Source organism: Fonsecaea nubica, assembly GCF_001646965.1.
Source record: "Fonsecaea nubica strain CBS 269.64 chromosome Unknown Scaff16, whole genome shotgun sequence".
NCBI lineage: Eukaryota > Fungi > Ascomycota > Eurotiomycetes > Chaetothyriales > Herpotrichiellaceae > Fonsecaea > Fonsecaea nubica.
The window spans coordinates 222407-238686 of record NW_019173689.1 but is presented as its reverse complement, the minus strand read 5'-3'; the positions used below and the strand labels follow the sequence as shown (position 1 = coordinate 238686).

Genomic DNA, 16280 nt, shown 5'->3' with positions numbered 1-16280 from the left:
GAAAAAGACAGGCGCACTGCGGCTGGACTGTGACCCCAGGAGAACTCGATCCTTCTCCCAAGGCGTTCTCTATAACCCTTCTCTGCCTGTCCGGTGTTGTCAACAAATAAACGCTCAGGTCCTGCCGTGCGACAATGTTAGGACATCGACTCTTTGTGACTTACCTTGACAACAAACAAAGTCACCAATGTGACAATGGTGGATGACAGCAACGAGGACATCAACCGGAAACACCACACTATTCTCGCTCGGGTCCTCACAGCATGCGCTCGCCTGCTCCGCTCATCAGCCCAAAGATCCACTTCGACATCGCCGTTCAAGACTGAGTCCTCTTTTCGGGACGCGCCTCTGGCAGACTACCGAGAAAATTCCAGCAACAATCCTGATCGAAAGAACGAAATGAACACCAAAGTCACGGGAGAACATGGGTCGTTGCAACAGACCATCGAAGACGGCTCCTTCTGGGAGATCCCCAATGTGGAGCTCCTCCAATTGATCAAAGCAGATTTCCCGCAGGAACTGGAACGACTCAAGAATGCCACGTTTCTCCGGAACACGAACACGTCTCGCCCGGCAGCACCTTCGATTTCAGAATCGTTGTTTGGCCATGATTATCCCGAGATCAATCGTACGCTCGTTGGTGTTTTGGCTCTCCGCTGGATCCACACAGGTGACTACGTGACTTTTGTGGGCACACAGGCACCGCCGGCCGTTGTGCTGAAACGCGATTCCTTTAACTGGCTCCGCGGTCTCTTCGAAAAGGGCCTTAGGTCCGCAGAGGACACCTACGCGCTCATAGTGTCAATGATCATCAACGACTTGGGCAAAGATCCCAGCCTTGCCACGGACTATGCGGCACGGGTCGGAGTTGATATCTCCAAGGTTAATCATGACATGATACTCTCTTACGCAGTCAAGGCCGGAATGGTTCCTGTGCTGGATCGCCTGACGGAGCAAGATAAGGATTATCTCCTCTTGGGCATCAAATTGGGGTCGGACTTTAATTTCGGGCAGCTGGCACAAGCCGAAAATGCACCAGCTTCACTCTCGGGACTTGTGGAAATGCGAGGTCACGACCGAGCCTTTGAGATGCGGTTTATGGAGCAAATCCTCGACCTTGCGGGAGCCGCGGGACACGAAGACTGGACTTGTGCCAAGAAGATGATTGAGCCGATCTTCCAGTCGTATAACAACGTATACGACGTTGCCCACGGCATCATCCAGGCACGGATGGGTGTCAGAGAAGGCTACGACATCATTCTGATCCGAAAGCTGGAACTGCTCCACAGAGCGGGCTATTCGCGAAAACTGAACGTCAAAAAGGAAGCCGATCGTGCTTTGATGCGACTGTTCTGTCTGGGCAACACGTCGAGTCCAGAGGAAGCTGAGGTGTTCCATGTTGCCTTGACGGAGCGTATCTCTGCAGCCGTGCGGGAGAAGTTGATCCAGGGCCTCAATGTGGATGGGTCAGTTGACGCACCAGCTGTGCAGCCCACCTATATTCCAGCAATGCTGACCAAGGCTTTGGGAAATACACCGAGTGGCACCCACAAAGACAAGATCAGGGCTATCACGGCAATGCTGCGATATCTCACACGCTGCATGACGGTGGAAGATTCACGCTTGAAGAAGCTACCACGAGGTGTGACAGTGATTGAAAGAGACGTGAGAAAGATCGGTCCCGTTCTGGATAGCGAAGAGTTTAGACACGATCCAGATATCCTTGACCGGGAAGAGATTCCGGAGGACCAAGTCGCAAATATGGCTCGAGGATATTGAACCAATTCTGCGGATTCCCGACTTGAATGGATCTTCGACATTGGGAAACCTATTTCCCACCAACCATTACCAAAGGGATGGGCACGGGTAAAGAACAATCAATACGTCAAGATTACATGTGGCTGAGCACAAGGCGCCACCAGGCAGCAAGCAGGCACAGAGCAGTATTTGGATCGACAGGAACCTCGGTTACCAAAGTCTTGGGATCGCATGACACACACGCACATCATAGGCACGTTTTTCTTCGGAGTTCCAAGGATGATCATGATTGATCAGCGATGCGAGATTTTGCCGACTCCGAAGGTCGGAGATGGATTTTACTACGGGGACTCTGGCTTTTAACTGGCATATCAAATTCTCACGCGACTTGCAGCCTCGCCCACTTTTTCTTATCGGCCTCTCAGCCTTCCCCCTTCCAGTCGCAACCTATCTCGATTCTCTCCCTTTTTCTTGTGCTCTCTCTGGCATGTGCTCCAGTCGAAGCGCCCATTGATCAGACCCACTGGCTCTCTAGGGCTTCGCCTTGTCAGATATAACCATGGAAAGCATAACAGATCTTGTGTGATACCGAGGCTGATTAACGGCGGTGCTTTTGCAGTGGCTCCCTTTTGCGAGTTTCCTTCATATTCCTGTTTCATTCCTCGCCACCCCGTGCGTTCTTTTTCTTGTTTCTTTCATCGTTGTATTTGTATTTCACTCCCTGGTTTCTGTATCCTGGTCCGCGTCAAGGCGAAGTATCTTTCTTACTCAAGAGTTACCTTCTATACCCTCTGATTTTCGTCATCGTCTCTTTTGTTTGTGTCGGAAAAGCTGACACTAAGCCACTTGATCGATTTTTTTCTGGTTTCCCTCTCTCTCTCTCTCGATTTGGACCCAAGATGTCGATATCACCTGCGCCGTCGTCCCAGATACCTGACACGAATCGGGAACCTCATCCGCCCTCTCCGACCGACGGCCAACTTGACCAGGTCAAGCAAGCCATCATCTCCCTCCTCGACCAGCCGGGCTATGACGACGGCAGCGCGGGCCCCGTCCTGGTGCGACTCGCGTGGCACAGCGCCGGGACGTACGACGCGCAGAGCAACACGGGCGGCTCCAACGGGGCGGGGATGCGGTACGAGAAGGAGGGCGGTGACCCGGCCAACGCGGGCTTGCAGCACGCGCGGGCCTTTCTCGAGCCCGTGAAGCGGCGGTTCCCCTGGATCACGTACGCGGACCTGTGGACGCTGGCGGCCGTGGTGGCGATCCGCGCCATGGGCGGGCCCGACATCGCCTGGATGGGCGGCCGCACCGACTTCGCCGACGACTCGCGCGTGCGGCCGCGCGGGCGCCTGCCCGACGGGGCCAAGGGCGCCGACCACCTCCGCCACATCTTCTACCGCATGGGCTTTTGTGACCGCGAGATCGTCTGCCTCAGCGGCGCGCACAACCTGGGTCGCTGCCACGCCGACCGCTCCGGCTTCGACGGCAAATGGGTCAACAACCCCACCCGCTTCAGCAACATGTACTTCAAGCTGCTGCGCATGCACGACTGGAAGGAAAAGACCCTGCCGAACGGGGTGATGCAGTACGTCTACATCGACGAGGACGAGGATGGGGATGGGGAGGCCGAGACGGGAGAAAAAGCCGACGAGCTGATGATGTTGCCCTCGGACATGGCGCTGCTGCACGACCCGAGCTTCCGCGTCTGGGTCGACCGCTACGCCGACGACAAGGACCTCTTCTTCGCAGACTTTGCTGTCGTCTTTGCCCGTCTGCTCGAGCTGGGCATCAAGCGCGACCCGGTCTCCGGCGCCGTCCTCAACGAGGATAATCTCCAGGGCGGATATCGCAGCGCGCCCAAGAAGAGTGATACCCCCCAGGCGACGACGACGACGACAGCAGTAGCAGCACCGGTGCCCAAGCAGGACAATGTGTCAAGATCGAGTAGCGGCAATAAAAACAACAGGACGTCCAAGTTGTGAGGCAGCACTTGCGCGTGCATTCGACTCGTCGACATGATACAAAGTCCCGAGTTGTTTTGTGCATGTATGCCATTGATCTTCTTTCTTTTCTTTCTATTCACAACAACCAAGGCATACAGGCAGGCAGGCAGGCAGACAGACAGGCAGCAGGTCAACGGCAACTTTGGATTTCTTCCTGATGGCGCGAGTAAATTGCATTGGGGGATTGGAGTTGGACTTGCGATCAGAGTTTGCTGGACGAGGCTCTCTGTAGATGATCGGAATCAATGAGATACGATGAAAACCAATACCCGGGTGAGGTAGACTTGCTCCGTCGTCCCGTCGTCTCTGATATTCATTACATGATCGGTACAAGACCAAGGATTGAGTGCTTTCTCATCAGGAGAGTATATCGGTCACCTTTTTTCATTTGACTATCCATGACTGGGTCATCTCTTTGCCCCCTTTCCCCTCTTTGGGCTTCAATTCCTGTATCACACGCAAACACCACACGCCAGATAATATGTATCCCTCCTACCAATGTCGAATGGTAACCAGCACCCTCTTATTCTCGCCCTTTTCATCCTCGACGCCGCCCTCAAAATCCAGTCCCACCTTCTCCAGCATGTCCCAGACAAACTTCCTCTTCAGTCCTTCTCTCACAGGAATTCTCTCCAGAGGTTCCGTCCCGCTGAAGTACTTGACCAACACGGACCAGTAGTGCCGCAGCTCTGCTTGTTCGGCCTCGGAATACGAAGAGGCAAGCGAGGGAGACAGTTCCGCCCGAGACGGACTGCGAGACGAGCCGATGGTGGATGCAATGTGGTCGAGCCACCGCGACTCTTCGGGCGATGCCCGCTGAGGGGAGATTATGAGACTGGCCGCTTTAGGGTTGTGCTTGAACTGTTGCCCTCCGCGCACGCTGTTCCGGTCGGTGGAAATCGACTGCCGCCCATCACTGGATGGGCGGCTGACCATGCTGGGGCGCTGCTTGAAAGACGAAATTGCTCCGCTGGCGGTCGTGTTCGGCGTGCCACTACCAAAACTCCTCGCCGCGTCTCTATCACGGTCGCTGGCGTCTCTGTCAAGAATGGGAGTTTTCGGCCCTTTGGATTCCTCGCGCTCCTTCTCGCGTACTGCTTTCTTCACCTCCGGGTCCACCCGGACAAATGCAAATGTACGCAGCTGTGTGACCCAGCCGTCGCGCATGAGCCAGGCCAGCACTCGGTAGTACTCTTCCTTGTGGTCTCTGCTGGGGATGAGAGCGCCATACGGGGTAGGAGTGCCGCTCAGTGCGTTCAACATCTTCGGTAAAGACGGCATCATAGGGAATGTTGCCTCGTATGTCTTAGATGCTGACATCAGTCTGCTCATATTGGCGTTTGGGGAGACAATGTATGTGTCGCGCTGATGTAGCGGCGGAATCGCCATGGCCCGCCGCCAATACACCAGATGACGAGCCAGATGTTGAATGTCGCCTAAAGCTATTTGGGAAGCAAGCGATATCTTGTAGAAGGATTTGGTTGGCTTCAAGTGTCCGATGAAGTTGGTCAATGGTATGGCTAGCGACCCTCCCGCAGCTTGGATGTCTTTGAGAATCTTCTGCGGGCTGGATTTAAGCAGGAGGGTGAAGTTCTTCGACAACTGCAAGGGACCTGTGGACGAGGTTGCGTCCAAATCGGAGCCGGTAGACGTAGGATCCGTGGCTGTTGTGAGCCACAATCCGGGCTGTAGTGGTGGTTCGGAAAGAGAGGGAAGATAAGAAGTCGACGTGATAGGAGGAATCTGGAGAGATACGGACAATTTGGGACTGAGGGTGATTGCAGCCACTTTCGAGGCGGAGATGTTGTCGAAGACTTTGGCAAGGGCAGCAGCCAAAGACGACCGTTGTTTCATTTCAGTATACAGCACCTTTGTGGGCGACTGTTGATGGAAATGCGTCGACCTGATAGATTGCAGCAGCTCAGACTGTTCCCAGACATAATCATGGTGTGACTGAGCCCATTTTAGCACCTTGGAGAACTTCTTCACCACATGGTCGTACATCTCCTTGACCCGAGTTGTATGCTCCAGTGGTGGAGGGTCCATGACGAACACGACGTGGAACATGGTCAGTTGGCTCTTCGCACGCTCTTTTGTATGGTAGTCCTTTTTGCTGTTGTGGTCAGTCGCTGCGGCTTCGTCGCCGGCGCCCTCATCATCCTGGGCGCTGTCACTGATCGTAGCCTCTGAGGATAGGACCTCATCTTCCGCCGTCCTTGACCTCCTCACCTTTGGTTTTCGCCAGAAGCCGTCCTCACGAGCATAGACTGGTCGACCCAGGAACGTCAGGTCGTTGATACTGAGCTCAAACCTCCGTTTATGCCAGGATCGCCCGGGAGCAAGCAAGCTGACCAGACCATCTTCTCCGAGCCCAAGGAGCGGCTCCCACGATGGCTTCCATTGTGAATTGTCCTGTGTCCCCCTCTTGCTCAGATAATTGCTGTCCTCATCATCCGAGTGCTGTGATTGGTTTTCTTGGTTCTGTGTTGCTGTGACCGCACTCCCGAACCGCCTTGTAAACAACTCAAAGTCCTCTTCCGAAGATGACTCTTCCGAATCACTGCTGGAACTTTCTCCGTCATCATCATCTGTGGACTCCGAAGCATAAGGAGGTCGTTCCGCCGACAGAGGGTCTGGAGGATAGTGGAAGACAATTTCAGCGCCTGAGCCAGCTCGGCCCTGGACGACGAGGAGAATCGCGAGCAGAGAAGGGTTGAGAGCGGTTGCAGATGTAGACATAGAGATTCTGTTTGTTTATGCAGATAGGACCTGGCGGCATTAGGCACGTCGGATTCACGCGTTTACGGACCGCTGACCCGTGCTTCACGGCTCTACGGAGACGGGAGTCACAAACATGACACGTCCAATGAGCCTCAACACCAAGAGCGGCATGCAAGCGGCATGCAGGTTCCTTTTCGGCGTGGTGTGTATTAGCGGAATTGGAGGTGCCTTGTGTGTTGTGAACGAGCGAACCCCTCTATCCTACCCACGACCAGCTCATGACTCTTCTGACCCTGACCATGCTCAAACAACAATCCGGATGCGGGAGGTCGTATTGGTGACCGTGTTAGCGGTGGTGGTGGTGGCAGCAGCGGGGAGGACCTCAAGCCAAGTCGAATTGGTCTTACAGTGCCAATTAGGGCCGAACGGGCAGAGAGTGAGGAGGAACCGCAGGCAAACGCAACAAGCCGTCAGTCTTGAAGCGCGACAACTATTGGCAGAGAGACGGGACTTGGTTGAACTAGAACTAGCAGGTGGTGGCAGTGAGAATAATCGGGGGACGAAATGCCAGCAAGCAACAGCACCAGCAAAAGAGCCCCTCACTTGTTGTCGGTTGTTTGCGGTGATTCCAATAATTAAATACCTAGGTCACCTAGTCACCTAGTCATCTAGTCACCTCTGTGCTGCTTTTTCACAGTGAAGATTGAGTCTCATGAGTCGGTCGGAAGCATCCTTCAAGCCCCGTCACTGGCCCGACTCGCAAAATGCCGCGCTAGGAAAATCGAAATTCAGTTCACTCACACCTTAGCTTGACTCTCCACGAAAAAGACTTCTCTTCCATACCCACACACACACATTTCTCCCTCCATCTCTTCTCCATCTCGTCGTCCTTTCAATCCTCAATCCTCGGTCCTTGGTTCTTGTTCAGCGTTCTCGCCTCCCCTCGCGCATCTGGCGCTGAAAATAAAGAGGGAACAAGGCCTCCGCTTTGACTCCCACTCAAAAGTTTTTGGGCCGCATCAGCTCACCACCCCCCAAAACGACCTGCCAACAGCCGCGCTGTCGACATTAGACGCTTCTCGCAGTTACGTCTACCGGATCGTCCTCGACTTCCTCCTGTCGACAAGAAGACTGCGTTCGAGACACACAGCGTGATTCTGCCGGCACACGGTCTAGAGTCTGCGTTTCCGGACTTGCCTCGGTTTCTCTACCAAGTCACCATAACTTGGCCGACCACGTAGCCGCGACATCATCCTGGAGGACTCGGTCAGTGCAGTTGTGATCTTGCAGAATTGACGGGTCAAAAGACGGCAGAGGATACACTGGTTGAATTCTGCAGCAGGTCAGCTGCGGAGTCCAAGAAAGGCACCGTCACGACGAGACAGGTGGGCTTTTAGCTCATACTGTAGGAAATCATCCTTCTCAGACAAGCAACATTCCTACACGTCCCTGTCGAGGCCTTGGTTGGGAAATATTCCTGCCCAATTTCCATCTTGAACTTCACTATCCGTCACTGGTCACTGTGGAACAAGGACCGGCAGACAGGAAGGATTGATTTGTGGAAGGAAATTTCACGACCACAACTGGCACCTAGCTAATACTGGGCGCTCTATCTCTTGGCCAGCTTGTTGCTGGTGAGGGGTTTTGTACTGTGGTAGTGGAACAGGAGGTGTAGTGTGGGTGTGATCAGCATCATCTTGTGAAAATGTCGTCCGCGTCGGGCGCCACAGCGCCCGTTTTCTCATATGCACAGGCCGCAAAGGGCCTCACATCAACTGCTTCTACACAGTCGGTTTCAAGAAACGAGAGCCCCGCGGCATCTGACAAGAGTATTAAAGAACGACCTGCGAGTGAGACGACTAATACTACTTCCACCAAGACACCGCGACCGAGGTCTGAACCCGAGGACAAATTGAGCGGGGAGGGCGCCACGTCTAAGTCTCCAGCACAGCTTGAGGGCTCTGCGGCAAAGGCACCTACTGAGAATGTGGACAAAGAAGGCGCCACGCAGATCCAGCATGTTGCGACACAGAATAACGCCGAGACCTCATCAGTGTCACATGTCGGAACTCCCAATCTCGCGTCGGCCCAAGATCAACAAAAAGATGAACCTGTTCCACAACTTCCAAATGGAAGATCACCGTCTTCAGAGGAGCTGCCTGGTTCTACCTCAAGTGACAAGTCCGCTCAGACCGTCACTGAGAAAAAGTCCAAAGACGGCGAAGATGACTGGGAGAAGGTCTCGGTCCCCTCAATGAGTGCAGAGACACAATACAAGGCTGCCCCTATCCCGGCTGTCAATGTTTGGCAAGTACGCAAAGAGGCTCAAGCTGCGAAGCTGAAAGGGCTAGATCAGCAGCGTGGACCAGTTTCCAGCGCACCTAATCAACCGCAGAAACCCAGGTCTGCAGTTGAAGATCCCAAGCGGAAATCTCTCAGTAAAGATGTTACCACTGCCGAGAAAGAAAGCAAGAGTGCCGACAGCACGAGACCTGTCAATCGTAAAGACATGCCGTCAGCTCGGTCCTCCCGACCTACATCTCAGCATGGTGAGAAAGGTGATGTGGATGCGCCACCACCGGTTGATGACGCACAGTCATGGCCGACACCTGAAAATTCCAATGTTGACGAACGTCGCAAATCAGCTTCACTCGAAAAGTCTGACAAGCTGGATGGGAAGCCCGTATCTCAGAAAACTCATGGTAATAAATGGGTTGCTGTCCCGTTCGTCCCTACAGCGAAGTTTGAAACACAGCTTCCTCCGGCTGCAGCGCGACGGGGCGGGAGAGTCGGCAGGGGAAGAGATACCGGCGGTCGCGGCGGCGGCCATGCAGGTGCTGCTCTAGAAAAGCAAGATGGTACGACGTCCATGGGACCGCCTCCTGTACCAAGACAGTCTGGCGAACAAGATCGGGGCCGAAGATCTGAAGGTGAACGTGGTGTACGCGGTGCGTCCGTGCCTACCACTAGCACTCGACCTACAAGTGGCGAGGACACAAATGCCGCCTTCTGGAAGCCTTCCGCAGCTTATGTCAAGGATCAACCCGCCTCCGAAAATGTTACCACGAACCAAACGGCATCTCAGCATAACATTGAAGACCAGATTCCTCGGACTGACCACAGCTCCAGGTCTTCATCGAGACACGCTGGGAACGTTGTTGGTCGGATGACCAACGGAGATGGGAATGCCTCTGTCGATCAAGCGAATGGCACTCACAGCCAGACTAATGAGCCCATCGCTCGGTATTCATTCACTTATGACCGATACAAAGGTTCCGGAGGAGGCGCATCCCGAGGTACGGGCGATTTTGGCAGAGATCGCGGCTCTGGCAGGAATCGAGAGTGGTCCAGGGATAAACCTGACTCGGCTCGCGAAAAGGTTGAGTCCTGGCGTGATCGGGAAGCCTCGGGCGATCAGAGCAATCGGCGAGAGCCTCGATCTGAGCGAGGACGTGGCTATCGCGGCAGGGGTAACAACAACTACAATCCACCGTATACGTCGTCCCATGCGTACACGTCGCCTCTTCCTCAAAATGGATTTGAACCACCATCCAGAGCAAATTCGCACACGGAGACTCGCTCAAGGCAAACTTCACAACCGTTTGTACCATCACAGACATCAAATTCGACTCGCACAAACCCACGTTCTCAGTCTATCCCTGTTGGCATGATGTTCCCGGGGTATTACAACGGCGTGCCGGCCATGCCTCAAGGGCTCCAGCCCGTTCAGACTGACATGTCAATCTACGGTTATCCGTCCCAAATGCAGATGCAACCTAGCATTATGAGTGCAATGCCGTACAATGATCCGCTGAACTCGTACGCCTTGCTGTCAATGGTCATGACTCAGATGTAAGTGTCCACAAACCATCGACTACCTAAATGTGGCTAAATACTAACACGGCCTCTAGTGAGTACTACTTCTCAATTGACAATCTCTGCAAGGATTTGTTCCTCCGGAAGCATATGGACGGTCAAGGTTACGTCCCACTGAGCGTCATCGCTAATTTCAAACGTATCAAGACTCTGACCGAGGATAATATGAATTTGGACAACCTTCGCTATGTCTGCCAACAGGTCAAGAGTGTGGAGTTTTTACCGGGACCCGATGGGGATGATCGACTCCGTCGTCGAGAAGGCTGGCGTGATTTTGTTCTTCCCGTGGAGGAGAGGTTCGAATCGGCCCGCAACGAAGGGCCCTTGCATCACCCGGAAACTTACTCTCAAGTCGCGCAACCAGACCAGGTTGGTCTTCATGATCCATCTTTTGCCTTCGGTCAATTGCGCAGTCCGCAGCTGACCGTTGGTGCCAGCAATGGAGCATTCCACGCAAACTCGCCGATGTCTTATGTTCCTGGTCTGCCAACGGAGAATCAGCTATCTGGGGAACCACTCGTCCGACCATTTGAAGATGGTTCTAGTGATGGCACAGAGAGACCTGCGACTGTGTCTTACCAGCAGGTTGCTCCTGCTGCTGTACGATCTCCGCCACCCCACGCCTCGGAACCCCTGAACAACATTGTGAATGGTCACCATCGGCAGAGTTCCCGTACCGATATTGAGGACAACATCTTTCCGGACGACCAGATCCCGAATGTCAACATTCGAATGCAACCAACCACTCTCAGTGGTGCGGCCCCTCCCTTTCCCGGTATCGCTCGAATCCCCTCGGCTGAGTCTTCTAGTGGACAAAATGAAGGCAACAATGTGCCTCAGGACCTAACTCAAGCTCGGGTCCCAAGTTTGCGCGGCGGAGCAAGCAGTCCACAGCAGTAAGTCATTTCGATCGCTGCACGGCCAAACACTAACGGCCGGATAAGGCTTGAGCAATTCCGCAGCTTGTCTTTCGGCACCCCGTTCACAATTCCTACAAGCGACGCAAGCATCATCTACTTCACAAAGGACGGCCAAGAAACGCAATTGCCACCTCCACAGCCAGGACAATTTGACCAGACATACCTATCACTCCATGATGTCGCTTTTCAGCAGCGCCAAATGGGAGTTGACGGAGCTCTAGAACCTCTTTACAATTTTTGGACTGATTTCCTTGTCGACAAGTTCAATGTCGGCATGTATCAGGAATTCAAAACGACCGCGATTAGTGATTTACTCGAAGGCAGTGACAGCGGCATGTCGCATCTTGTCCGCTATTTTGGCAAGCTCTTATCCGCCCCTGTTCCGATCAGTGAACGTCTTGCCTCCGACATGATCAACCTTTACCGAGAGGAAAAACCCGATAACCGTCCTGTTTTCCATGCCTTGCGGGCTGCGTGGCGTAACGGTGCGACAAACTTGAAGACAATCAAACGACTCGGCGACGTCCTTAGTGCAGAAGAAAAGGCCGAGCTCGATAAGAGCGGCTAAGTGTCTTCTCTTCTTGGCACCTTTTTCTGGTGTGCTGTGACGGAACCAAAAAAAAATGTATCTGCTCATCGTTGCCATTCTCCGAAACGTATGGAGAAAGCCTCTTCGACCATTGAACGAATATGCAAACTTTCTAATGGCATTTGTCTGATTAACACCACCCGAGATCATCGTTGCCGTGATCTTTTACCCTTCGAAACTGATTCACTTCATTTTGCTGGAGCTACCGATTCTCAACAAACTCACCGCGATTGACCTCGAGATCTTTGTACAATGCACATGTGATTTCGTCCATCGAACCACGTTACTTGACGTGCGACATGTGCGACACCAGAAACGAGCGAGTTCTTGTCACCGACGATCATTTTTCAATACAACATTTCCACAACCACACACCAGGAGTCATCCCAACTGAAAGGGGAAGGGAGAAAAAAGTAAAAAAACCCATGCAGCTTTTAGCAGGATTCAATGGCATATGCAAAGGATTACAAACGGCGCATTGAATTAGGCTTGAGAATTCCCCTCTGGGACAACTCACGACCAATTATGATTGAGATACCACACCGCGGTTGCTCAGCACATTTTCTTCGATTGTTTCCGAGTAATGGCTCACTTTTCTTTTCACTCAAAGACATAGTTATGTCTCTTGCATAGATCTCACAACGTTGCACAGGGAGGACAGGGATGGCAGAGTTACCGTGGGGACAGAGAGGCTGGGGACACACGGTCATGCAAAGCGCTGGGCGAGTTGCAAAGGTGAACGGGAGGAGCAGCGAGCTGGGAAGGACAACCCACACCCCCCTTTTTCTCGACCCTACAGGACCTTGGCGTCAAGGGGGGGTCTTTTTTTTGTCTGGTCGAATGAGCATAGCCAGGGAGTCCCAGACCAAGACTGCAGGGAGATGGAGGGTTTATTCGTTTCGACCCAAGGGACGGACACCTCGTCGAGACAGCATTGGATTTGAGAACCAGAAAGCCACAAAAAAAGAACCCACAGGAGGGGACGGGATTAATCTTTCCCACCAAACATTGCATGTCAAGGGGAAAAAAAAGCCAGAGCCTCATCCTGTGTGGGGAAAGGATGCGATACTGCTGCTGCTGTCTGACGGGGTCCCTCAATGCGAGCTTTCACAAGATTCCCTAGTCTCACACCATTCTTCTTTGTCAGTGAGCGAGGAGAGGAGGGCAAGACAAAAGTTTGTACACAGTATCACGAGACCAGGACATCTTAGGTGAATGAAATGGTTCATTGTGAAACCACCAATTCTTGTAAAAAAATGTAGAGTGCTATTCTGCGCCGAGTACTTGTATCTCAGTCGACTGGCTTTGCAGGCTGGATGTGCACTATACTGCTGTGAAGACCAAAACCATCCCGGTATTTCGCGGTCACGATCATAAACGTCCAGCAGGTTGTGTCTCTGTGTGTGTGGGACTCGGTCACCGGCATTCGAGTCGACGACTGTGTCAACATATAGAATCTTGCCTCCCTGGGTGCACCTTTGCGGTCTGATTATGCTTGCCTCTTCGACTGTGGCGGCGGATGAAGCACGTCTCCTAGGATAACACCTGGCGAGCTTTCGCATTGCAGGGCCTGCCATCATTTCCGGACGTGCCTTGAAGTGTACAGTCGAGTGTTTGTGTCATCAAGCGGTATTGACCCTGAAACTCCCTTTTCGTTCTGTTTGTCAAGAAGGTCCTGTGCTGGGAAGACAACACCTAACACATCCGTCTCAGACTTTTTTCCCGATACCATTTGCTCAACTCAGTTCCATCTTCCACAGCCCATCCCCGAGATAGTGTCCCGAACTCATCGCCACGCCCTTTTTCTTCGCCTTCATCTCCTCGGTCCCCACCTCCAAGATCCCGATCATACATACCTCTTCCTTCCCTTCTGCGGTGATGGCAACAACATCCCCCGCTTTGACCTCTTGGTCCTTGTCGGGTAACCAGCCACCGGCGGAGGTGAGACCAGGAACCATCAGCGTGGCGCCGGACAGGACGAAGCGGATAGCGCCGCGGTCAATGCGCAGGTGTTTGAAACATTGCGGGTATTGGTGGACCAGTTTCAGGTGGGGGATGATAGGGTCGTCCATGTGTTGGTAGAAGAGGGGGCGATCGTCGAGGACATATAGGGAGACGCGGTCGGGACTATGAAAACATGTCTTTGTGAGTGATTTGCCATGCGGAGGAGGGAAAGACAACATTCCAAGATTCTGCTCTTCTTCTGCCACGGGTCTCGGAAAGGAAGACATCGCTCAGGAGGGAAAATATGTCGCAGAAACATTCTTGCTCTAATTCCACACCCCTCCTCCCAATTGTGGTGAAAATCCGAGGACAGCGGCATTGTACGCCCAAAAAAACAGGGTTCCTCACAGTTTCAACAAGTCCAGTTGACTCTTCTTGGGCAAGATGTCGTCAATGCAAGGCTCGAGGTTCGGATACGTCTCGAGCACTTTGGCTCTGATGCCCCGCTGAACCGAGGACTTTACTTTGGACTTTGCGCCCGCCGACAAGCTGCATTTTTCACCGCTTTAGTGTCTGGTCCCTGGGGGAGGGGAGGAGGTGGGCATGCTTACTCCTTCTTGAACATGGTGCAGGACTGTGTCAATAACGGGGTTCAGGGGGGTTAGAAGTGGTAGAGGAGTAGGGAAGGGCGATAGGAGATCGCTGGCGCCCGTTTTGGTGGTTGTCAGTTCTCGGGGTGCGCTTGTGCAGCGCAGTTGGGGAGGGGGGAAGACGTCGGCCAAGAAGTTTTGTTTGTGACTATCAAGTATCTCGGCGCGGGGCTAAAATATACCGACCTTCTTCTCACCTTGCGAGCTTGGTAGAGGCTATCCCTTATTATCCCCTGTATTTTTGTATTATCACATTCTTCAATACCCGGTGAAGATGTCTGTCAAAGGGATGTCTAATCCATCTACCTACTTAATTCGATCTGCTCCGAATTCCGACAGGTGAACCTGACACGCACTGTACTTCGTATGTTAGAGCCTCGTTTGCAGAGACCCGATGGCCATTGACACTACTACCTTCGTCTCGCTTTGCTTTGCCATGTCCTTCGCCCTTCTTTGCCTTTTCCCATTTCCTTCTCCCTTGCTTCCTATTCAACATTAGTCTTTCTCTTCTCATGGTTGTACAAGCAGCCACAGTGGTCATATTCTTCCAATTGTGCTGACAGGTTGTGGGCTTGAACAATGGGTGGCATTGAAGACAATGACGGCGGACAGGATAGACAAGTCTAAGGAACTTTACAATTTGCGTGCCCCCGCCGAACACGCAAAAGAAGATCCAGGCTCCGAATACATTGTTCAGCTACTGGATGATTTTCTTCACGAAGGACCGAATAGACGCCATCAGTGTCTCGTCTTCGAATTGCTCGGGCCTCCTCTCAGCATCATCGTGGAAGGTTACCACTCAGGCGGTGAGCGGCTGGATACAGAAACCATTCTCAAAGCGTCGACACAGCTGCTGCAAGCTGTTGCCTTTATGCACAAGGCTGGTTATGCTCACGGAGGTATATTTGACGACCTCTTGCTTACCTCCGAAGTGAGGTGGCGTTTTGTGCCATGAGCTGGTCAAGCCAGTGGCTTGGGTTGGTTGGCCAGATGAAGATGATGAAGACGATGACGATATTCGACTTGTCGACCTAGGAGAAGAATTCAGCCTGGATGCGATTCCTGAACGTCTCGCTCAATCTCCAGGCATGCAGGCGCCCCAAACAATCGTCACTGACAGGTTCGATCACCGAGTCGACTTGTGGCGCACGGGTTTAATAGAGAGCTTTCCCCCATGGTCAAATCGAAAGCCACATATATACTGACACTTGCCAGATATCTACTATCTCATATTTTGAACATTGCCATGCAAATGGTGGACAATCGACACGTTCGTTGCATCGATGATCGACTTTGAGGGAGAGTTCCCCCTTGGATGGCAACCAAAGTGGGAACAGATGAAGCTCGACGCCAGTGGAGGTTCCCCACTCGAAGAAACCAGGCCTCTTCCGGGGTTGAGGCTCGAGCAGATGTTTGACAAACACGTCGAGGAACCAGAATTGAAGATTCTTCTTCCTGTCGTTGAGGGCTTGACGAGGTTCTTGCCATCGGATCGCACATCAGCACAGCAGGCACTTGAAATTCTCACTGCAGCGAACGACAATCTGGAAACTTGACGACTTGGATGCTCCATACAAAACCGGAGCATTCCTGTCCCCACCGCTCGGGCGACTGGTCCTACGGGCCTTCAACCGATCAATAGACAACCGCACCTTATACCTCGCTCCCGCGATGAAGAGCTTGGCCAGACGCTTTAGACGTGATCGAGGGCTCCTCTTACCAGACAGGTTACCTACATGCTCATCCTTCCAAGTCATCTCTACCCAGTTCCCACGATATCACCCTGCCTACACTCTCCCAGCTGAGAGACCGAGTC

At 53.0% G+C, this 16280-nt stretch overlaps 6 protein-coding genes across 6 annotated transcripts; 4 read left to right on the top strand and 2 right to left on the bottom strand.

Annotated features, from left to right (window-relative positions):
- Positions 1-195: 195 nt before the first annotated feature.
- On the top strand, positions 196-1779 carry AYO20_03448 (hypothetical protein; the record flags this gene model as incomplete). Its single annotated transcript, XM_022641751.1, has 1 exon — positions 196-1779. The coding sequence occupies one exon, from the start codon at positions 196-198 to the stop codon at positions 1777-1779; it is 1584 nt and encodes a 527-aa protein (XP_022502284.1).
- Positions 1780-2657: 878 nt separating this feature from the next.
- AYO20_03447 (hypothetical protein) lies at positions 2658-3743 on the top strand (the record flags this gene model as incomplete). Its single annotated transcript, XM_022641750.1, has 1 exon — positions 2658-3743. One exon carries the CDS (start codon positions 2658-2660, stop codon positions 3741-3743), a length of 1086 nt encoding a protein of 361 aa, XP_022502283.1.
- A 513-nt stretch (positions 3744-4256) lies between these two features.
- On the bottom strand, positions 4257-6503 carry AYO20_03446 (hypothetical protein; the record flags this gene model as incomplete). The annotated part of the gene is made up of 1 exon (XM_022641749.1): positions 4257-6503. One exon carries the CDS (start codon positions 6501-6503, stop codon positions 4257-4259), a length of 2247 nt encoding a protein of 748 aa, XP_022502282.1.
- Positions 6504-8190: 1687 nt separating this feature from the next.
- On the top strand, positions 8191-11849 carry AYO20_03445 (hypothetical protein; the record flags this gene model as incomplete). The annotated part of the gene is made up of 3 exons (XM_022641748.1): positions 8191-10337; positions 10397-11257; positions 11306-11849. 3 exons carry the CDS (start codon positions 8191-8193, stop codon positions 11847-11849), a joined length of 3552 nt encoding a protein of 1183 aa, XP_022502281.1.
- A 1757-nt stretch (positions 11850-13606) lies between these two features.
- AYO20_03444 (hypothetical protein) lies at positions 13607-14439 on the bottom strand (the record flags this gene model as incomplete). The annotated part of the gene is made up of 3 exons (XM_022641747.1): positions 13607-13997; positions 14223-14363; positions 14426-14439. The coding sequence occupies 3 exons, from the start codon at positions 14437-14439 to the stop codon at positions 13607-13609; spliced, it is 546 nt and encodes a 181-aa protein (XP_022502280.1).
- A 623-nt stretch (positions 14440-15062) lies between these two features.
- On the top strand, positions 15063-16020 carry AYO20_03443 (hypothetical protein; the record flags this gene model as incomplete). The annotated part of the gene is made up of 4 exons (XM_022641746.1): positions 15063-15363; positions 15455-15584; positions 15680-15734; positions 15793-16020. 4 exons carry the CDS (start codon positions 15063-15065, stop codon positions 16018-16020), a joined length of 714 nt encoding a protein of 237 aa, XP_022502279.1.
- Positions 16021-16280: the final 260 nt, after the last annotated feature.